This window comes from Drosophila novamexicana, unplaced genomic scaffold (assembly GCF_003285875.2).
Source record: "Drosophila novamexicana strain 15010-1031.04,08,12 unplaced genomic scaffold, DnovRS2.1 tig00000024-arrow-pilon, whole genome shotgun sequence".
Taxonomy (NCBI): Eukaryota; Metazoa; Arthropoda; class Insecta; order Diptera; family Drosophilidae; genus Drosophila; species Drosophila novamexicana.
In genome coordinates this window covers 2712032-2735995 of record NW_020824768.1, presented here as the reverse complement: position 1 = coordinate 2735995, position 23964 = coordinate 2712032, and the positions used below count along the sequence as shown (strand labels likewise).

Here is a 23964-nt window from a genome sequence, read left to right as displayed (position 1 = left end):
CAATGGCATATTTATACATTTTCTCCACAGAGCTCCTGAGATGACTGAAATTCCTATGTCTGTCTTTTAATAGTCCACACAGTTAACCCTTACACTAGAGAATTTCTTACAGGGTATTCGAAAATACCCTGCTTAAGCAGCTTTATATGCAGTCGAATTTATGAATGGTATATTTATGCATCTGTTACTTATTGTGTATGTATATAGATAAGCGGATATAGATATTGAATATAGATAATCGTAGCAGTCCTTTAATAGTTCATATTTGAATTTCCTACAGGGTATTCCAAAATGTTTCTGTCCAATTTAGGCGTTTACTTACAATCGAATTAAGAAATAGTATATTTACGATTCTTTTTCTTATACATATTGAAATATTTGGAAAACATTTGTTGCCCAGGCCTTCTGAGATTACTGAAATTCCACAGGCTGGCCTTCATTTGCAGCATCTTGAGTCTCCCACCGCTCGCGCTTATTAAAGCACTTCACTTGCCTTCTCAAGCGTTTTGGCGGCCCAAAGTGGGGCTTCAGTCCAAGTACGGAAGTAGCCATTGAATATTCAAGCAGCTAAGCACTTGTGTGTCCAGTGGGATGGGGCAGCGTTGTAGTTGTCGCATTTTTCTTTTTGAAGGGGGGGCTGAATGTTTCATTGGCGATTTTTATGAGAACTTTGGCAGCCATTTAGAAAAATGTTGCTGTAGATTTTTGGCCTTTCTGACAAACATAACACTTTGGCAGCCCGAGACGGCAGCAGTTGGCAAACAAATTTGAATTTATATTAATTTATTAGCATAGCAAAAGCGCAGCAGTCAACGGCGAGTGGACCTGTCCACTGTCCTAGCCGTAAGCCCAAATCCGGCTAAATACGGCTCGTATTTTGGGCCGCAGTTGACACCAAGTGGCAGCCGCAAAACTTTTCGAGAGCAGGCCTTATAATGAAAATGAAAAGTAATTCCACAATTTCTAGCAATGAAGTCGCTAATTTGAAATGTAAATTGCCGTGCTAAGCAGTCGGAAATAAAAAAGTGAGAAATAAGGGAAAAAGTGCGAGTGCTTCCATCCAAATGACTGCCTGAGTGGGGCGGGCGTGGCTCATCTACACACATTTATTAATACGCGCATTTTTCACACCGGATTTGCATGTGGCCAGGGACTTGTCCGGAAACCGGAGCGACTTCATTTTGAGTTTTAAGTGTCGCCCGCCCAAAAATATGCAGCACTTGCGTGAAATATGCGCCCGAGATCCAAAGTAGCTGGCTCTATGCAAAATTATGCTAATGCCGCGCCCACAGCCCAGGTGGGCGTGGCAGCAGTTGCAGGCTGCCACCTGCGCTTTATGCAACGAAATTTGCCAAATGTCAAGCGACCCAAGCGGCAACTGGAAGGGGAATGGCTGCTGTTGACTTTGGTTCGCATGCAGCTGACAGGTCGACAGTTGGCAGTGCCAAAAGTCAAAAAGGAGAGCAGCACACAGCTCGTTGCTGGTGGGGCACACATGAACAAAACAAACAAGTGCCAAAGAACTTTAACCAAACGATTTTGCACTTTAAAGGTGCCCCCCTCCCTTAAGCTTCTGCGTCCTGGCAAGCGATCCAGCGCCAGCTTAGCGTTTACCTACACACTCATAAAATGCGCATTAAAACATACTGCGCTGGCCGGGTAAAATCCGAAAGGATTTAGTTGCGCCACAGGAGGTGGTTACTTCACGTCTATTGCGCCATCTTTGCATACACACACACACACACACACAGGCACACACACACATTGAGCGACAGCCAACCGAGCAACCTCTGTGCCCCAGCTGGTAACATGAATGGCTTTTTCATCCATCAAACATGGCGTCAAACGTCACAAGGCTTGGCGCACAAAAAGGCAAGCCAGAATGCCCAACCCCAAAGCTCTATTGTCGTCTAATACCACAGCGCCCCGGCCCCGATCCCGGCCCCACCCACTCTTCCCGTTGTGCCCCATCTATAGCCATGCATCACTTCCGCAGCCGCTGTCGGTGGGTGCGGCTGCCACCGCCGTGGGCTACATAATCTTTCGAGCTTTATGTGCTGATGACTTGCTGAGCCTGAGCTGGCGATGCCATTGCTGTTGCTTTTGTTATTGTTGTTGTTGCTGTTGCTGTTGTTGTTGCTGTTACTGCTGCTGCTGTTGAGGTCGAAGCTGTGTGGGCTGTTGGGGTTTACTGCGTGTTTGGTTGTTCCGAAATGTGCTGAGTCGGTTTTTGTGCTTGGTCGGATTTTCTACACTTTTGTTGGCATCACCCAGAGTGCTTGTTGTTGTTGTTGTTGTTGGCTCAGCATGTTGCTGGCTTCTAAATACATGGACAGACACATACACCAACATAAGCATAGACATTCATATAATGCTTGTAATATTTGCGCTTAGCCTTTACAAGGGAAGCGGCCCTCTGGCCCGGCAAAAGGCGGCAGGCTGAAGGCGGACGACAGGCGGCGCGAACGCCCCAAGTGTCCTTGGGGCTGCGCTTTCGCATTTCAGTGGAGTTCAAAATGTTTATTTTGTTGTCCTTAGGTTAGTCGCTTGCTCATTTTGTGTGCCTAGCGCTTGTTTGCCGTATCTTGCCTGAGTGTGTGCATGTATGTGTGTGCACATACCTACATACATCTTCTACGTATATATATATATATATATTTGTCTGTGTGTGTGAGCATTGCTTTTTTATGGCGTTTTTGTGTGTGTTATTTGATTTGAACTGTTTGCATTCAGTGCTGTTTACATATCTCAGGAATATCTAGCCCGTGCCATCGGTAAATATCCTTGATCCATTTGCAAACAGAAGCAACAGAATTTGTAGCTTCTGAAGCTTTAAAATGCGCTAACTGAAAGATTAACTGAATTAAAACCCAAAATGAATGAAATGCCTTGATAGCCGCAAAGCAGTTAAAAACAAAAAGAAATAAATAATACAAATATATTCAAACTTTTTCCATGCCAAAATGGGTAAAATTATATCTGAAAGGAAATATCCCAAACGTGTATTGTATCGAATTTATTTAAAATAATAAGGTTTTATATTTTTAAGGAGTATGATTTAAGAACAGCATTTAGCTAAATAGAGAGATTATTTTCTGAAAGCAGCGTTAAGCATGCAAAAATGAAAAGCAAGCTACCCACGCAGAGACATTATCATAAAGCCGCAGATGTAAAAAACTTCTTAAATAAAAAAGAGTTTACAGCGCCAAATACAATGGGGCTGCAAGCGCTGTGCTGCCGACGATGATGCAAAAATCCTTTAAGAAGGGATTTGCGATAATCGTCGGAAGAGACGCAAGGGGGTTTTCAGCAACAAATCGGCATCAAGCGAGAGCCGCACAGGCCTTAAAATCTTATAAATTGAAGGCAAACTCAGATACTTGGCAGTCACATGCTGAGCGACAGACGGAGAGAGACCTCGGTGCTGATATGACTCTTCGATGCCCGATCCCCATCCAGAAGAGTCAACCATAAAATGGGACAGTGCCAAGGAAGTGTTGTATTTGTAGTGTGCACAACTATTTGTTTTTGCCCGCTGTGCGAAGCTGTGCGCAAATTTTCACAATTCCGTAATGGTTATTGGAAACGCAGTCAGCCAGCCAGCCAACTGGCGGCAAATATTGACGTCGACTCTATCCAAGAGCAAATCCTTTAATGGCGTTAAACGCACCCATATAGGGATTTCCGCACAAACTTCCCAGGCTTTGTTTTGCCAGACCACACGAAAAACTGCCAAGCAGTGGCGCGTCCTCTTTATGTACATATATTGTCAGCCATAAACTTTTATTACGCCTTAAGGTGAATGATTTTGTTTATTTTTTAGGCCTGTTGCCGGCGTGGAATAACAACAAGGACGCCCACGGCCCTTGGTCCTTGGTCCTTGGTCCTTGTGCTGGTCAGCAGCAAACGCATAATTTTGCGTTACTTTTGTCGCCACGCGCTGCGCCCCACGGCGTTTGGCAGCCCTTTGGGATTTGGATGCGGGCGTTGGGCCAAAAAAAATAAATCGCAACAATTTGTAATGCCAAGTATTTTATTTATTCTCCAATTCCAGGCCGTGCGCTTTTTTTTGGCAACAATAATAAATACATATAAAATACATAGAAATGTATTTATTTTGCTGACCCACCCGATTAGCTCAACAGGTTCCAGGCCCGGGGGCTAGAACAGCACTCGACTCATAAATCAATTTACCAGCACATAGTCACGCGCTGCAGCTTTGCAGCTTCATAAATGCATCGGCGGTCGCAATTGCAGCATAATGAACCGACGCGGCCAGTAATTTGTCTATTATGGGGTATTGTTTAGCGCCCAAAGCCCCCAGCTACCGGGGCCTATTCACACTTGTGGGCGTGCGCCAACCGCTGGAGTCGGGGGTCACCATCCCAATCGCAGTCGCAGTCGCAATTGCAGTCGCAGCCACAGTCGCTGCACAAATGCATACAATGCCACATATGTCGCGCTTAATTAACCCCAAACAATTTCAGCAGTTTGGCTGCCTGACATCGACACACACACACTATCACCCACGCAGCCTAACACTCATACACACAAACTAACACCGCCACACACAAACACGCATATTGGTCGCATGTATAATATGCAAGTATCCTATATAAAGTTTATGCGATAAAATTAACGTTTTTCTTTTTCCTAAAAACTGTCTTGTTCTTTGGTTAGTTTTGATAGCGCCTTTTTAAATGAGTATTATAAATTTCTTACAGAATGTTCAATGTATAAAAAGAGTTCTCCGACTCCATTTAGTATATATATCATTGATCAGCAGCCAAGGTCGATATTGACATTTCCGTCTAGTCTATCGCTGGAAACTAGCTTAGACTAGAAAAATATTGATTAACTATATGTATATACTTAATATATTGATTTAGTCTATTTAAATACCTTGCATATTGATTTGGTATATATATAGTTGCTGTTCACGGCATAAACGCATGCACTAAGAGTAGCTGCAACCGCGTTCATTCATTTGAAAGGCACGAGTTAGGCGTTCATAACTGACGCACGTTTCTATGGCAGCCGGGTGCAGCCGGGCAGCACAGTGACCCAAATTAATCTTAGTCATTAGCGGGAGCAAGTGTGCGCCGGCAGCAATGTAGAACTCGGCTGACAGACACAGCAACAGGGAGCAAGGGAGTCGCATCCAAAACCTTGACTTGTCTATGGCTAGGCTACGCGCCGACAAAGTGGCAAAACTTTTGTTGCTGCAGTGTGAAGAGGGACCGAGGGTCGACTGACGACAGCCACTGTTGTCGTCTGCACAGCTCGAGGCGTGAAAAATTCAAGTTCACTCGTACATCGGTTTAGAATTGTTCGAGACATGAAATAATTAAAATAAACCCGAAATATCGGTGCCATCCGCATGTGTAGACAAACATCTCGATAATATGTACGTATCAATTAAATTCCCCCACCACAGGACTCTGCTTAGTCGAAGTTATGATTTTCGCATATATATATGTTAAACATAGTTTATAGTATATACTTTAAGTACTTTAGGAATCGCTGGACTAAATAATATATGTACAATCTTAAGCAAAGACTTTGGTTTGTATGTTCGCATTAGTTGTCCACATCGGTGAACTTGAAGCGGAACGGTATGGCTGGCTCCATGAGGAATAATGATTTGAATGGCTTGGAGGCATCGTAGTTAAACTCTACATGGAAGTTGCGTATCAATTTAGCCAGCGAGGTCTCCATTTCTAGATCCACCACACGCTTGCCAATGCACATGCGAGGTCCGAAGCCAAAGGGCAGGTACGTAAACGGAGTGACCCCTGCCTTTTTGTTCGTCTCGGGATCACGCAGCCAACGTTCGGGCAGGAACTTGTCTGCTTGTGGGAAATACGCTTCTTCCTTCATCAGAGCATTCGCACCGAGCAAAACCTGTGTACCTTTGGGTATATTATAACCAGAAAGGGTAACGTCCGTGGCGCAGTTGCGGAAGGTGCCCACTCCATTGGGATAATAGCGCAGGGCCTCCTTGATAACGGCCCGCAGATATGGCATGTCCTTCATACTCTCCTCATCCAGAATCGTTTCCTTGGTTGGCATCACACGCAGCAGCTCAGCGCGTAGCTTATGCTGTTTATCCTGGTTCTTGCTCAGGCACAGCAGCAGTGCACCCAAAAATGTGGAAGATGCATCCACTCCGGCCAAAAGCAAGTCCAGACCCATGACGACTGCCACCTTGGGATCAATATTTATCAGTCGCTGCATCATGCTGTTGTTTACGCTCTTATCTCCAGACCGCAGTCGCCGCTCCTCCTCCAGCCGGGCTTCCTCAATCAGACGCTGTGAAATATCCACACTCTCGTTAAGAATGCGCATCAGTTTACGGAAGGTGGGCGTGGACACGAATTTCCAAAGAGAGGGCTGTACGTCCAGTTTAAAGGAAAGCTGAAATATCAGTCGCGACGACTTGAACAGTCTCAAGGCGTCTGGATTATCACGGTTCTTGCGTATGATGCCCATTTGACGATTGAAGGCAATCAATGCAATCGACTCGAAGACCAGGCGGCTTATTTCCTGATCAAAATCCGCGGGCACTTCCAGAGTATGTGGATCGCGTATCTCTTTAATGCTGTGGAAACGATTCATTAGTATCTAAATGATATTAAATATTTGCAAACTTACCGCTCAATGAACTCATTGTTAATGTTGGACAGCGGTTCGTAGTACATCTTCAGGCCCCTGGGCTGCATAAATACGGGATTCACAGCCGATCGAAACTTGCCCCAGCCCTCGTTTTGCCTGCATAAACAGATCGAATGAACAGCTGATCATTTTTTATTAACAGGCGACTACTTACGCGGCTATTAGGCCCTTCAGCTCCCCAAACACTTCCGGCCTTACTTTCTCGCGAAAGTAAACCAATGAATCGAGGCCTTCGCGTTGTGGCCAAATACCTTCGTTGCGAAACACCGTCTCAATGTCTTTGGCATTGAGGGCGGCCAGAAAATCCGGGCGTCCAAAAAAACCCGGGATAATAAAGAGATCGCCATAGCGCTTACGCATGGTGATGGCAAAATCCAAAAACGAGCTGTCATAAAACTCTCCGCCGGGCATAAAGCCACGCAGAATCTTTATTTTGTTTGGTCGCGGCACTTCGCTAAAGGGACGCGCCTGCGCAGCAGCAACATCATCGGCCGGCTGTAAGAAAAGTTCATATTGTTTAATTTCATGCAATTCCCTAAACCCTACATCAAATGCAGCTCACGTTGAATGCTGTGGCGGCGTGCACAGATCTGGCGCCAGCCAACGCTATTTGTCGCGCTTTGATAAGCGACATTTTTTTTGTTATCAGTTTTCTACTGCGACTGCATCTGACCAAAGCGCCGCTCAAACTGAAAATTACTGCAAGCTCTCCGCACCTTTATATACGAATCGAGCGAAACTAGGCGAGAGACAAAACCAGATCAACAAATAACTGTAGAGCGGCATCTAGTCTCTCTCTCACTCTCACTCTATTGCTTATCATCGCCTGTGTGTGTATGGCACCTCGGTGGGCATGCTTAAGGCAAAACAAATATCTTGAATGTTTTTTTCCTCAGTCATTGTCAGCAAAATGCTTTGGGCCTAAAAAGCTGCCCGGTCACAATGAATATATCGGGCAAAAAAATGCTTTGTTTATATGACTCGGCATAATTCATAGCTTCTCTTGATTCTATTCGCCTACCAATACTTACTCACACCCGCACACATACACACTTGTTCACATGTTTGTCATTAAATTAACGCGTGATAACAAAAGCTTCGCACACTGTAAAAAATAAGTGATCGGTACAAAATACAAAAACGTTGCTTCTTAGGAGCTTCCAAGAATGTAATTTTTTTGTGCTCACCCAGATATATTTCTTTCAAATGAGATTCCATTTTAGCAATAGTCCAATGTTGATATTTCCGTCAAAGCTAATTATGTAGATTTTCGATTTAGACACACCCAATCCAAAAAGCAGTTGTCACTTCCAGGTAATGCGTATCACGTGTCACTTTAATGCTGTGGAAACAAACCATTAATAGCTGACTGATCATGCATATTTCCAAACTTACCGCTCAATGGATTAATGTTGGAAAGCGGTTTTTAACACGTCCTGATGTCCTTGGATTGAAGTCCTCGTGTTGTCTGTATTAACAAATCGAATAAACAGCCGATCATTATCTACAAAGAGATAACTACTTACAGGCTATTAGGCCCTTCTTTTCCACTGACCTCAATGAATCAATGGCCTCGTGTACTGAACAAATACCTTCCAGCGCCATAGGAATCCCCAATCCATTGTTACAATTTTTTCTAGAATTTTAACTGCTATAGCTTAGTCAAAATTTAAGCTATTTTCATGACCATTTTGATTATGGTTTTACCTCTAAATTCAAAGCTTAAATTATTCAACCTTAATCTTAAACTTTATCCTACTATTAATACAAAATTTAAAAAACTATAGCTTACTTACCTCAGGTTTTACCTTATAGTTTATTTAAAAATTGAAAAAAAATCAAATATATTTTCTGTTAATAAAAATAAACATAGCATACGCAAAATCTTACATCTTACAAAAATATAGTTTTCTATTCAGCGAAGAGCAGCCACAGTCATGGAGAAGCACAATCAAAAGACCAAAACATTGTGTGCCGTGGCAGTGATAATGAATTATAAAAAGTAGCAAACACATAATTATGGTGATTATCCATCCACAAGGAAAGCAGGTCGAGACGCGGGGCGAAGATGGCTAAGAAGCTGCCACCCAAAGTAAATGCCAACTAAGTGGCCCGGCCGCCTGCACTAATTGTGAGTAACACGTTCACGTTTACAACTTTAAGAGAATTTCCCTCGGAAAACAAGAGACCGGCATGAAGGCTGGCAGTCAGGCTGGCAGTCAGGCAGTCAGCCAGTCAGGCATCCAGTCAACCGGCTAGACCAAGCCAGACAAGAGACGGCCATTCCAGCTTAGACATTAAAGTTTGGCCAGCCAGCTCGTTAAATAGACCAAATTCATCTGGCCAAAGTTTAAAGTGTCGGCAGCCCGCGCCGACATTTATCAGTCATTAACACGGCCAACTACACAAAACAAAACAGCGCAGCTGTGGGCGGGGCAGCGGGCTATGGAAATGGGCACCCAATTAAAGCAGAGACTTTAATTTGCTTGCGGACTCCAGCAGCAGCAGCAGCAGAAGCAGCATTAAAAATCAATAAATTTAAAACATTGTATGACAATAGAAAAAAAAAACATCAGAAAGAACGCATGGCCCTGCCATAGATTCGATGCTAGAGAAAATTCTCTTCAGGGATGTTCGGGTTGTTGTTGTTGTTGAGACGCAGCACAAAATCGCCGAGCCAAACATCCTTTGTCAATACAAAATACGTACAACAAATCAAATAAAAGCACGACAACAACAACATCAACAACAACAACAAACCGAATGGCAACAAAGACAAAAGTCAAAAGTGCAAAAACAAAAGCAAAACCCAACAAGCGCCCCCAAAATGCATGCCGAGTCCTGGAACGGGCACGGGCAACGAGAACGAGAACGGGTCCAGGATCAACGCATGCGCCCAACTGACGAATCTCACGAAGCGGGGAAACCCACTGGCCTCTGCTTGTGTGCACGTACATGGACATGGCTGGGGTTGGTGTTGGGGTTGGAAGGGCGCATAGGAAATGTTGTTACAAACGCCGGATAAAATGGCGTTGCCACGCTTTGGGGGGCGCACCCACACACACACACACACACGAACACAGAGACACTTCTCCTCCATTTTGAGAAAATTTCCTGCTTCGAGCATGGCTGTCGATGGCCACGTCTGGCCGAACTGAGCAAATGATTTTTAACAAATTTCATTAACATCAGAGGTCCGTAATCATTCAAGCATCGCGTTTCGTAACTGGCCTGACGATACCTTTCACGCTGGCCACTCTCAGCCATTCGAAAGATATCCCGATGCATATTTACCTGCAGTTCACCTGACGCGACCTCCAATAACATTCATAAAACAGCGTAAAAAGTGCCGTCAAAAGCAACGCAAAAAAAAACCGTGTTTCAATTTAAAACTAACGAATTAGAACAATATTAAAAGTCGGTTCAGATCTGCGGACAGTTTGTGCTTGTGGACATTTGGTGGCTGCGAGAAACCACAAAAATGATCGACGAACAGCATCCCATGCAAATTGGCCTATGTAAGTATTGGTGTGTCTGTGTTGCCAAAACTGTAAAGCCTTTTGGCCATGCCCCATTATAAAAGCCGTCGCAACGGCAAAAGCTCTCGATTTTACCGACGGCTTTTTGCAACGTATTTAAAATAAATGTAAATCAATGCATAAGGGGCAAGTGTTGATTAACAAAGGGAATTTCCGTAGATCTTAATAAAGTTCTGATAGTAAAGTCATAATAGAACAGCTTACTACTTATATTAACTTAAATTTAAATTACTTTCCCAGCCAATATCTGACACTTGTTACACAATTCTATAAATGTGAAGACATTTAATTAGCTTATTTAAAATATCAATACAATAACTTGTAGAAATAACTTTGTGGATATGCACAGAATTTTAAAAATAGAACAATACATAATTAATATTCATGTGCTGAATTCATAGAAATAGCTATCAATTCTAGTTTATCGCGTAACTGTGTACAAAAGATAGAAAAGGTAAGCTCTAATTCTCGCGAAGTGGGCGATTACACCCCCTTGTGGGCGCTGCATGCCTCAAGGGTTCGGTATGGGGCAAGGCCTATTTATAAAGTTACGCGTTCTTTCACTCAGAAAATTCTATGACGAGCTATAATTTAAGAAAATTTCTTTAAGCAATGATTACGTTTTAAATTTTTAAGTATTTTGGGGGGATAGCCCAAGAAAATATTTGATTCTTGAAATAACTCGAAGAAACCCTGAAGGGTTGTTAAGCATATCAATTTTATCTAGAACATTTTAAAGAATTTTTTGTATTGCTCTGACATTACGAATCGTTTAAAATGGCAACCCATATAAATTCTTGATTTTTATAAATTTATTCGAATTCGAATAATCAATAACTCACACAAGGTATCTACAAGCGCTAGGAGTTGATCTCCAGCTTGGTTTTATCGCGCATAAATATGAGATTTTAAGAGTTGTAAATATATACTTTCATATTTATTTAGAAACCATGCCTGCACACTTTCTTGAGAAAAGTTCTTGCTTCTCAACACAACAATACCTGATGAAATTCTTATATTTTTAAATATATTTATATTTTTCTTACCAAATAGTGAGTACTTGTTGTTTGAGCATAAATTGACAGCGAGTGCAGCACTTGCCACTTGAGCGAAGTGTGCTTAAGTCGAGTTGGCAGTGAGCCAAAAATCTGGACACATTTTATAGTGGGCAAACAACAAATGCTGACTTCTGTCAAAGATTAGGCCAAAACAAAGCATTTATGTTTATGTGTATCGCTGGCACAACAAAGCGGCGCCATAATTTCATTGTCCGCCCAAATCCGATTAAATTAAACGCCAGTCGCCGGCAACAACTCAGCAGCGACTGACAAACGGCGGCAGCGGCTGCACACAGTATCCTGGCAAGGGTTTCCGCTCGCCCGCTGCTGCCGAAGACTGCCAACATATGCCGCCAGCAGCAGCAGCAGCCGTAACCAACGTAATGAATCCTTACCCCCGCCCCTACCCCGGCCATCCCCTGACAGGCCACACATATTTTAGGCGTGGGGTGAGCCAAGGCGAGCGTAGGGGTTGAATCTCTGGCGTCTCGTTTAGCCAGCGCACGCACTACTCGTAAATTCTATTATAATTTAGTTATAAGTCGCCTTGCAGGGTGATTTCCGCAACGCCCTTCTGATTTTTGCTGCACATTAGAATCTAATTAGTGCGGCGAAAGCGCAGCGGCAATGTCTATCAATGTCGCCTTTGCACTTGTCCACACAAATCCGCTGATGCTAGGCGCTGACATGTCCAGCCAACATGCTGACATCCTCCCAACAGCCAAAGGACAAAGGACAAAAGTGTAACAGGTGCGACAGCTGAGCAGATTATCACTGCAGCAAGCCAAAGTAGCTCGCATTAGAAGAGGTGTCCCACGTCAAATGTATGAGATGATGAGAGTGCAGCAGCAGCAGTTGCTCTTGACAATTGAACTACGGGAACTACCAAACATATGCTTATATAGAAATAAATCTGTTCAATTGATCTAGCGATAGCCGTGTGGACATCAGCACCAAGAGTTCAACTCCAAGAGGCGGCGTATCGCACAGTATGATATCTAAGCTGTAGGCTAGATTGGCCTAGACAGTTAAATTAATTAGTTAGTTCAATAGGTTTACTTATTTGCTAAAGTTATAATAATGTTTGATTGAAATGCGTAAGCCGGAAACAACTTCGATATCAACCTATATACACACAAATATTGGTCCGGACTGACTAAAGACATAGTTCAAACTATTAAAGTTAAGAGGCTGACATTTATTCGGTTATTACCTTATTTGGAAATTCCAACCAACAGTTGTGAAAATCTTATGTTAAATACTTTTTTTCTGAAAGGGTTTTTTATAATCTTTGGCAAGCCACCGAAAACAATTTATGCTTGTTATAGTTTGCCTATAAGCAATTCGTATAATAATTTACCAAATTAATTAAATGATTTTATATTATTCAAAAATACTAAGTTTGTTTGCATGTTTTATACTCTTCCACACCTAAGAAGCTTTTCACATTATGCCATAAGAAAGTTATAAAAAGACCTATATAAATATACGATTAAAATATTGAAAGTCGAATTGAAATAAATAGTTATCAGATTTTTCGAGCCATCTGGCTAGGTGAATTCGTGGTTAATAGCTAAAGTAGTGGGATGTGGATGTGGATTCGTGGCTGAATTTTAATTTGCACATAACACAAATTGTATTTCTTACACGTGAGACCACAATACAAATTGATAACGTAAATTACTTTAAAATGCTGCACATATTTCTGGCATAAATTTTGCATGCCATAGAAGTTTTTGTGAAAATTTAATGAAATTACGCACATGTGAAAATCATTTATATACAAAATGACAAACGCAGAATGTGAAGTCCTGTGCACACACACACGCGCACACAGACACAGATAGATATAAGGGGCAGAGTGTGTGTATGTATTTGCACACATTCATGTCAAGTAAATAAAAAAAGAGGAAACCTGCGGATAAAGGCAAAACAATAACAACTGAAAAAGCGCGTAACGAAGCAAGATAAACGGCGCACACACACACGCACTCAGTGGCAAACAAATTACCGTACAATTTCAACAATTTGCCATAAATTGAGACAACAAGCAACAAAAAGCCAGCCAAACAGCCAACAGCAGCAGCAGCAACAAATGCCACAAATGTACAGTAATTTTTTGCCACCAACTCGAACAACCGCACTCGCACAAACAACAATACGTATACGCAGCGTTTGCCATATAAAAGCAAGTGCGTGGAATTTTGCAGTACGACCAAACAGACGGACAATGGGACAGACATATGCATACGGTCGGTCACGCACATATTTCTCTACAAAAGTCATTTCAATAATTGCAAAACCACAAATTTACTACAACTCGAAATGGTTGGCAAATGGTCACACTCACAACAGGGTGTGTGTGAGTGTGAGTGCTTGTGTGTGAGGCAGCAGCATCTCTCCAAGTGGAACCGCAAATGCAAATCCTGTTAGGGACATAGTTTTTGCCACGGACAACTGGCCGCAGTTGTAAATTTGAGGCGGGCGCACACGCTTGGCCGCAATTTGCATGCCAATGTGAAAATAAAAATAACTGAAATGTTTCTCATTTGCATGTTTGGGCCTCGTCCACGACACAACCGCAAAAACCAAAATAGTTCCAATGGACATCAAATGTCAACAGCAGCAGCAGCAGCATCCCCACCACCAACACCACCAACAGCAGCAGCAGCAGCAGCAGCATGTAACTGGAGCTGGACACACGCAGCAGCCGGCCGCAGGACCCATTGCAATGGGGCACAATCAACTGCTGTTGCACGGAAATGAGCGCATGTTAACAACAACAACTACAACGGCAACAACAGCAACTGCGTCCTGTCAGCCAACAGCCAGCAAGACAGCAGCAGGAGCTGCAGGAGCAGCAGCAGGAGCCAACTCCCACAATGACAAAATGGCGTCAGCCAGCCGAAATGTCAACGGAAGTTGTATCAACCACAGCAGCAGCATGGCCACCGCACAACAACAAGCTCTGACGTTGACAATGACTAGACAGGGACCGGGGCCGGGTCCACCAATGCAGCTGAGCCAACGCGTCACCTTGGGCGAGTGCAGCCTCAATGACTTGGATGGCTTTTCGGCGCCCACGGCGCCGCCGACATCCTCAACAGCACCGCACACACCGCAAGCGCCTCAGCTGCAGCAGCAGCACACGGTCATGGGCATGGCCATGGCAGGGGATGTAGCCATGAGCATGGGCATTAGCATGGGTCCAGCGCTCAACCAGTGCACCTACTGCTGCCAGCCAATTTGTGATCGTTATATCATGCGCGTGGTGGACAACTCGTTTCACGAGGGTTGCCTCAAGTGCACCGCCTGCTCGCTGCATCTTGTGCACTCCTGCTATGCGCGGGACGGCAAGCTCTACTGTCGCATTGACTACGAAAGGTAGGTGGGTCGGTGGGTCTGGCTGTCAGAGTGACCAGTAAAGAGAGATTCCAATTCACAGACTCTACTTGCGTAATCGTTGCCTTGGCTGCGGCCATAAAATTGCCGCCGATGAACTTGTGATGCGCTCGCAGGAGAATATCTTCCATCTGAAGTGCTTTGCCTGCGTCGTCTGCGGGGCGCTGCTGAAGAAGGGCGAGCAGTACGTGGTCAAGCAGGGTCAGCTCTTCTGCCGCTTCGACTATGAGAAGGAGGTGGAGATGCTACAGGGCTATGGTAAGGCATCCAATCAATATGCTCCCACTTCTGTCTAATGGCATATGCTTGTAGATTATTATGGTGATGACCTGTTCCCACCGAAAATGGATGGACGACGGGGCCCCAAGCGACCACGTACCATACTGAACACCCAGCAGCGGCGCGCGTTCAAGGCGTCCTTTGAAGTATCGCCCAAGCCCTGTCGAAAAGTGAGAGAGAATCTGGCCAAGGACACGGGCCTGAGTCTGAGGATTGTACAGGTAAACAATATACCATAGCAGAAAATTCTTTTACTATATTCTATTTAAATACTGTCCTAGGTCTGGTTTCAAAATCAGCGTGCCAAAGTTAAGAAAATACAGAAAAAGGCCAAACAGGAGCCGCCGGCCAAGGGTGTCAGCGACACGCACTCACAGGACTCACAGGAGTCGCATGACAGCAGCTTGACACCAAAAATCAAGGACGAAGCGCACAGTGATAGCGAGTCGCAACAAGAGTCGCCATTCTCCACAAACTCTGACGGACTGACGAGGCTGCGTTGCAACATCAAGGACGAACAGGAGCAGGGTACTTTAAGCTGTATGGAGACCAACAAGGGTAAGTGCCAAAGCAGCTAAATTTCCAGCAAAATGTCAGCTAAACTAAATCTCCGAAAATCGACAGAAAACTGCAACAAGAACAGTGAGCCCATCCTGAACACCATTCTTGGCCTGAGCTATGCCACTTTTCAGCAGCTGATGGGTCCCTTCACGCAAACGCCAATGATCAATCCGATCGATCGGCTTTACAGCATGCAGAGCTCCTATTTCAGGCCCGAAGAGCTGGGCGCCTACGGCGAATGCGGCGGTGGCAGCAGCAAGGAATCCATGGACCACTAGTCTCGCCTGCAGATTGCAACAATTTTAAGCCAAAATCAAAATTAGTATTTGTAAAATAAACAAAATGTTAATGTGCTAGAAACTCGCTTGAGATAGTGGTGCGGAACCTTTCGCTAAATGCAGCAGCACGTGCAGAACCCAACCCCGAGCCCGAGCCAGATCCCAATACGGTGCGGAGATCCGGTGCAACCACCCAGCGCAAGGTTGCGAGACTTTTTGGTTGTCCTGCAGGTGCAGCCTTCGAAATTCGTTCCACTCAGTTGACAAGAACAAAGCATTTAACACAGCAGCAGCCACAACCACCCCGAGATGGGCATAATGCTTAAAATGGGCGTAAAATACCGATTCGTCAGGCATTGTTCGACCGCATTCTATGTGTGCGCCCGGATCCCGACCCTGTTGACAGCGCCGGCCTGTCAATGTCAACGCTGACTCAAGCGACCCCCATCATCCCCCATCAACCAATCCGCCACCAAGCCTGGCTGAAAGCGGGGGCGACTTACTATTGGCATGCAATAACTGTAAGGGGGCGGGGCCAGAACAGAGCATTGAATTCAATTCAAATCATGAAAAAAAAACTAAAATTAATTGTGCTAGTAAATGAAAAGAGCTCATGATTATTTGAATGTTAATATTTACTTAAACTAACGTTAAGCTAAATTTGGTTTATGTGGTTCATATGTTTCATATATCTTGGAATATCGTGTATCCATGTGTAAGCATAAATAGATTAAAGAGACTGCAAGAAATCACATTGGATATGGCAACATATTTGTTTAATGAGTTTAAGTGCATAAGATATATCATTGGGATAGATATGTATGTTGAGAACTGAAAGAAATCGGAAATAAATGAGAAGCAATGCGAATAAACAGACAGACAATTTATTTAGAAAGGGAAACAATTGAAAGAAATCGCAATAAGTTGGAGTAAATGCGGCGTATATATGCTCTAAAATATCAGAGATCCCCATTTTGCTTATGATATATTCACAACTTGATCAAGCCTAAAAACAACCTTTTGGGGGCATGTTTTTGACCATAATGAGTAGCTATGCTTATAGATATTTGGTGAAAGCGATCAAACGAGTGCAGATTCCGCAAACTGCAAACTTGATTTGAAACTTTCTGCCCTTATTGAATTTTAAGGCAGTACAACACGTGTTTACATAGCCGTACCCATTGCCCCATCCTAAGTCGAACAGCCTCATGCAATTTGTCACAATATGTGTCACATTAGCCACAGCAATTGTGCTTAAATGTTGTCGTCGTCCTGTTCCCTTACTTCGCTCGTCATCATTTGTGCCGCTAACCAGATTATACCCCAATTGCGACACCGATACTGCCGCGGAACGGGAGGGTGTCGAAGGCCGAGACGTGAAAGTAGCTAAACAAAGGGCTAGGCCGCACCACCACTCGGTTCAGGGCCGGAGCGCTAACCACCATCGAATCTTGCGAGCAGCAATGCATCCGGACACAAGCACACACAGACAGGCACACACACACACATGTGCATGCACATAAGTAATTTCTTTTGCACGCTTTTAAAATGCACATCAGCGGCAACTGAAACTCTACTCGAATCGTTACGCAGGGCCACATCATTAATCAAATGCTGGAAGGACCAAACAAGTACAAGCCCCGCTTTCCCCACTGCCACACTGCAATGCAAATGACTGGCAAAAGTGTCTTGGCATTAAGTCCTTCTACCCATGTCCTGTCAGCGAGCTCACTTTTTTTTTGCTATAAATAATCGAGTGGCATTTCCACACGCTAAAGAGTTGACCGTGTCGTTTCAAGGATTCTGCCGCGCTTTTAAGTGAACAAATTACGTAATTAAATACCGCCATGTCCAGAAGTAATGGGCATCCGGCCCACGTCTGTTTGCCAGACTTGCCAAAAAAAATTAAAAGGAAAATTTATGTAAATAAAAAATGGCTTGTGAACAACCAGACCTGCACTAAGACCCAAAAGTAAATATCAAAATAGATAAAAGGCAACCCAAAACTTATTAAATCCAAAGAAACTTTTAGACGTTTTAGCAACTCGCATAGTCGAAACCAGATCCAGAAAACATTTTCTTAACGACCAAGCTCTTTACATATTTATGAACCGTTTGGCAAATCGCTTAACTGAACATTATGCAAATTGAATATCCACTCAAGCTCAAAATACATAAAAAACGATTGCTGTTTGATTTTTATGGACAAGTCAACAGAGTAAAGGCTTTCAAAAGCCAATCAGCCAATGGCAAATGGTTGACAAAAAGAATTTTTTTATAATTTTTCATTGTCGTAATACTTTTTGTAGCGTTCGCCCCATGCTGTTTGGCCTTCAATAAAAATCAAAAGCCAATTGTGTATTACCAATAAAAACAAAGCCGCAAATGTAATGCACATAAAAGGATGAAAAACGTGTTCGCATTTGCTGTAAAAACAAAACAGTCCAACGTCGGTCGGTATATTATTCTTATCCAGGCACGAAGGATGACAGGGAAAGTTGTGTGAAAATATATGGGGATTTATGAAAACATTTTGCAGCCTGGGAAATGCGACGATGGGAAATGACCGAGCCTTGAATCTCGTCAAAGTGGTCATTTCTTAAATAAATAAGAATAACTTTTAAATAGGGATAGTTGATAAAAGGAGGACAGGGCGCAAGATCAATATCTGTTATTTAATCTATAAAATATATATTTATTATTATTTTATTATTCATATGATATACTATTATTGTTATTTAACTAATATTCCATACTGTGAATAAATGTTTAAAATAGCAATAGCTCTTAGTTTCCCTATGCTCAAAATTACATGTTTCTAGCTTTTACAGGTTCTCATATTGATGTATCTATACATACGGACAGACAGACGGACTCGGATTTTGATACTATATAAGCCCCTTATATGCTTTTTAAATGGATTAAGGGTATAATTGTGGATATCAATTATCAGCATTTTCTTCAATATCTCTATGATAGTATGATATTTGCCCAATTCCCCAATAAAACATACAAGAGGTTGTTCGCTAAGATTTCAAATCACGTTCGTTATGGAGAAACATATTGCTTGAACTGTTTTCTTAAGGCTGCCTTCACGACAAAGTTAAACGTTGAGCTCATAATTATGGTAATCGAAGCCCGTAACATGAACTGCGTCCGGTTGTTTACACTCACCGCAAGGCCTACAACTTGTCGGGGCAACAATCATAAGGCACAGATGTCACTCAGAGGGCCGGACAGGTCCTGGCAGCACACTTTGGCGACGCAATCTAAATGCAAATGGCTGGCCAAAGGATCGTTTTTGGGACCAAAAAGAGCCACAAAAACCATAACCAAGAATCTGGCGCATAATGCAGCCGGCAGCGGGGCGGTAAATGAGTGGGCCAACTCATTTGATGTGAAGTTGTGTGTAGTTGTGTGCGTGTGTGTGAGTGTACTCGCTCTTGGATTTGTGGCGGCACATAAGTAAGTACAAAGGAGCATTCACTCGACGACGTCTGTTTCAGTGCCATTTCGACATTTGGCACAAAATTCATAAATGCTAATTTCAACACATTGTGCATACGTTACAAATATGAATATTTACCATAACTAGGCACGCACAAGCACAGGCACAGGCACACACACTTCGATTGCCTGCCTTGAAGAGTCTGGCAACAGCCGCAGTGGCAGCCACAGACGCACAGCCGTTGCCAGAATGAACGCCACACGCCGCAACGCCGCAGCGCCATCCGCTCCGGCCCTTTATCGACAAAAGGTTTGCCATGGTTTTAGCTTTTAGCTGGTGCCTGGGCTTGACTTCGTTTCTGGTTTAATAAAAGCCTTTTGCAAAATGAAGCAATTCTGTGTGTGTTTCAGTTTTGAGCACAGGCTGACGCTGACGCTGGCGCTGCCTCAAAGCCTCAAATGTATCTCGCAGCTACATTTGTAGCTCACTTGTCTGCCAGTCGATGCGTGTGTGTGTGAGCGTGTTGGGGCTTGGCAAATATGCGTCAAATCACACAGACGCACAGTTTTTGAATACCAAATGGAGCAGACACACACACACACAGATGCACAAGAACTAGTCAGTGCATAGTCTATATTTGTCTACTTGATGCCTCAGATTGAGATTGGTTTTGCGTCCGGGCGCTGTAATTGGTTGTCTGCTCGCCACTTGTCTGCCAACATGGTCGCTCTCACTTTGGCATAAATTGAAATTTTTCAATTGAGCCTGGCACGGCCAGAGCTGCAGAGACAACGGCCACATTATTAGTTTAAACATGCCCTAATCGAAGCAACTAATGAGTTTCCAATAGGCGCAAAAGTGGCCAATAAGTGCACTACCCTCGTAATGAGAAAAACGTATCTTAAGCAGTGCCATATGCCGCCAAACACCCCCAACTGGCAACAATTCGCCAGCTGCTGACCTCGCCGACCCTCAACCCCTCGCCCTCCATTGCTGCAGATAATTTGAATTGCAAAATCTATTCAAATTTGAGGAAACAACTTACACTTACGCTTTGGGGGGCGTCTTGTCAGGCGAATGCGCATCGAAAACCAGTTAACATGACAGACATCAAAGGGGCGTAGTTCACGAGAGAATGAGAGTATCTGTGGCCAGAGTTCACTGTAGTTTGACTTTTGTGCCGGGCCCACAAAACCAAATGCAAATGAGCGACATTAGGTTTTTGCGGGGCGTCACGCTTAATATGCAAATGTTGTCTATAAATATTTAAAGCAAAATGTTGCAGCACATTTTGAGAAAACAAAATATACGAAATGCACTACATATTTGTGTATATATGTATGTGGCTGGAATGTTTTTCATTATGCTGCCAATAGAAGCAACAAAAACCAGACTAAGGCCAACATCAAATGTACATGCATACATACATACATATCTATATGTGTATATGTGTATATGTGAGCAAGTGTGCAAGTGTACAAAGTCGCGTGCATGTATTAAAAATATCTTGAAGATACTTTTGGGGCCAGCGTCAGCAGCAACTGCCCCCGACTAGCGCCGCGGCTGCTTTAGTAGCTCGAAGCAGTACTAGAAATCGGCTTTAGTAGGACGACGAAATAAACAACAACAAAATAAGACGTTGGCTGTCCAACTGAGCTGCTGTCGCCGTTGCCTTCGCCGTCGCCGTCGACGTTGTTGCTGCTCTGCAAAAAATGTTTTTATTACATTTCGCGCTCGCGTTTTTTGCGCTACTCACGAAATACTTGATGCCAACACAGCCGCAGCAACAAAGGCATCGCTGAAAGCCAACTCAAAATAAATATCAAGCAGCCGCCCCCAACACCCCACCACCTTTCGAGGGGAAGGAGTGAGGTATAATTCCAGGCGCAGCTTGCCAAGGCGGCGCCAAGGCAGTCACACTCGCACTCAAAGCCGCGCGCATCAAAGCGTATTCACAAGTGGTCCTTTGCGCTTTACTGATTTCGCAAAGGCTAAAGGATATTTAGCAAGTAGTCCTTCTGCGTGTTTTCTTCTTTTTTTTTTTTTGCTTGCTGTTCCCTCCATTCTGAGGCAGGCGCTGACGATACTGCTGCCACTAAAGGAGTTGTCTTGGAAACTTTTCTGCCAGATACTCAAGTCGCGGCTCAAGTTATTGTTGTTGTGCCCGAACAGCGCAGCGCGCAAAAGAAAAACCAGTCAAAAACCCACGAGGAAAAATTAAAAAAAAAATAGCACGAAAATTGAGAAGCGAAAGAAAGTGGAATGGAACGCAACCAGATACTTGGAAATGCCTGCTTGTCTTGAGCAGTTGGCAAAACGTTTCGGAAAGAAGCTCCAATTTTTTGAATGAAAAAATTAATTTTAAATCTAGCCCATAGATCAAATAGATGCAATGCAATATAACATTTTACAACTATCTCTCTATAAATAAAATAAATCTACATTCCTTAAATCTGTAATCGTCTAGGAAATTTGAATTAGTATACATAAGATCTACCCCAAGTACTTACAATAAATTTAACCTGTTTATTCATAAGCCCATCTAGTATAAGAACAGGCCTAATAAATAAACTAGGTTTCACAAATAAGTTGCATTTGATCTATTTCATACGCAGGCAATGCCTTATGCCTTGGGATAAAAGGGATTTGTGAGCTTTGCAGTTTTCTGTCTTGAAGAAATGCAATTCGGAATTGCAATCAAGCGAAAATGAAACATCAATGTTCGGTTTACAAAAAGCGGTGGAATCTCTCAAAAATAAAAAAACCGGGCACGCATTTAATAAAAATGTTGCCCTACACCCCAAGCCCCTCTAACCGCCTCCCACTCCGGGCACACGATACCTCTAGAGCTCGCGAACGATTTCAGCATGACTTTCTGCGTTTTTTATGCATGCAGATTATGTTTTCATTAAATTATGGTAGCTATGGTTACTTTTATACAATCCAAAGCTACTTCAAACGCAAAAGCGCACGACCCCCATCGCAGCCAACAGGCCCTGCCCCCCACAAAGGACCCACTCCAAATGCGGAGGAAAAAAAACGCAAAGGCAAAGAATGCGCATAATAGAAAGTAATGTGTATCTCACTCTTCGGCAGGGTTGGGTATTGTGCGCTGTAGGGGTAGGGGCTTGGAGAAACGATTCTGCATAACTAGTGCAAGAGTAGTCAAAGAAAATTGTAGTTTATTTTTATTGCATTTATAGCTCGACTAGCGCACAGCAACAAAAGCCAACCCCCCACGAAAACCCATCCGCGCGCGAGACATGCGTGCATTTGCATGCAGCGTGACATGTGCGAGTGAGTAAAAGCGGAAACGGAAACGCCATCTTTTTGGCTCTAAATTTACACGTATGCGCTGGTGTGAGTGCGTGTGCAGTTTCCATTGCTGCCATTGTTGTTGTTGTTGTTGTGCTTTAGTGCGGCACGTACATTTATTACTTTTTGCTCACACACACACACTAGCACACACATACACACATTGAGACGCCGGCACATGCATGCAAAACGGTTTTCATTTTTTATTGCGAGAATGTAACGTGCCGCATGCGAATTACTTGCTTCTCGTGCCCCAAACTCTGGCACTGGCTGTGCCACCGATTCGGATTCTGGCTCTGACTCTGGCTTTTCGGCCTTTCGCCACGCTTAATGTTAACTTTTTGTGCCGCTGTTGTGCGCTGAAAATATGAAAAATATTCGTAATAGAGTTGTTTGAAATGTACAATAAGCTCTCAAGTGGCTTCGGCAACGACCAAGTGCTAGACGGATGCCCGGCCCCCTCCCAAGCATATAGAAATGGGTACGCCAACAGAAGCAGCAGCAAAGAGTGCTGCTTAAATGCAGCATCTTTTTATTGCCAACGATCTATGCTAACTGAAATGGGCAATATCTGTAAGATACCCACTAAAAATCAATGATAGCTAATGAATATATCGAAAAATGACTCTAATTTCACGTAAGTCATTAACTATGTATAATAAATATAGTAAATACATTTTAATAAAAAAAAAAAATGCTCAAAATCAAGCCAATTATGAACCAAAACGGTTCGTACCTTGTTTCCAATTAGCTTATGAAAATTGGAGTGTTCGGTTTATTAAATTCATTTGAAATAGAAGTTCATTCTTTTCAAATTATTTTAGTTCAATAAAAATAGAAGAATTTTGACATCGATTCAAACCCACAGCATAAATAACTTGGGCCCCAATAAAAGGAACAATCTAACCATATTTGGTAGACGCCGATTTTGGGTAGAGATCAAATCTAGCCGGCAGCTTGTTTATGAAAATATGTACGTTTTACAATATTTTCAGTAACCTGGGCAACTAAAAGTTTAAAATTAGGTTCTTGGAAATATATAAAAACCAAGTTTTAACTAAAGACTATGCAAAGAATGTTTATATTGTGTTTGGCTTAAGCCTGATTTATGAACCGAACCTGAAAAGGAAAAGCTACGTAGATGGAAGATTTCAAGGCAATAGTAAAAGAATACAACCAGAGAGGGGCGCTTTACAACTATTCCCTAGAAGATACGAACATAAAACCAAACCCAAAGAACAGCCCATTCTAGGTTAAGAAACAGGTTGATCTCGTCCACAAGGACACGTACGGAGCATAAGTTTTGAGCACATCGTGCTGAGCTGCTCCTTTGATTCCACAGTTAGCGTGTCAGTCAGTCTCTCATAATCCACATCCTTATCCTTGCCATATAAAGAATTTCGCTGTCT

General features: G+C 43.2%; 2 protein-coding genes across 2 annotated transcripts; one reads left to right on the top strand and one right to left on the bottom strand.

Annotated features, from left to right (window-relative positions):
* Positions 1 to 5105: 5105 nt before the first annotated feature.
* LOC115771166 (probable cytochrome P450 12d1 distal, mitochondrial) lies at positions 5106 to 7344 on the bottom strand. The gene is made up of 4 exons (XM_030716748.1): positions 7238 to 7344; positions 6830 to 7170; positions 6655 to 6771; positions 5106 to 6601 (listed from the first exon to the last, which is right to left on the bottom strand). Exons 1-4 carry the CDS (start codon positions 7307 to 7309, stop codon positions 5581 to 5583), a joined length of 1551 nt encoding a protein of 516 aa, XP_030572608.1. The 5' UTR covers positions 7310 to 7344; the 3' UTR covers positions 5106 to 5580.
* A 1389-nt stretch (positions 7345 to 8733) lies between these two features.
* On the top strand, positions 8734 to 16417 carry LOC115771114 (LIM homeobox transcription factor 1-beta). Its single transcript, XM_030716678.1, has 6 exons — positions 8734 to 8806; positions 13870 to 14656; positions 14718 to 14932; positions 14987 to 15174; positions 15235 to 15511; positions 15578 to 16417. The coding sequence occupies exons 2-6, from the start codon at positions 13875 to 13877 to the stop codon at positions 15790 to 15792; spliced, it is 1677 nt and encodes a 558-aa protein (XP_030572538.1). The 5' UTR covers positions 8734 to 8806; positions 13870 to 13874; the 3' UTR covers positions 15793 to 16417.
* The last annotated feature ends 7547 nt before the right edge of the window (positions 16418 to 23964 follow it).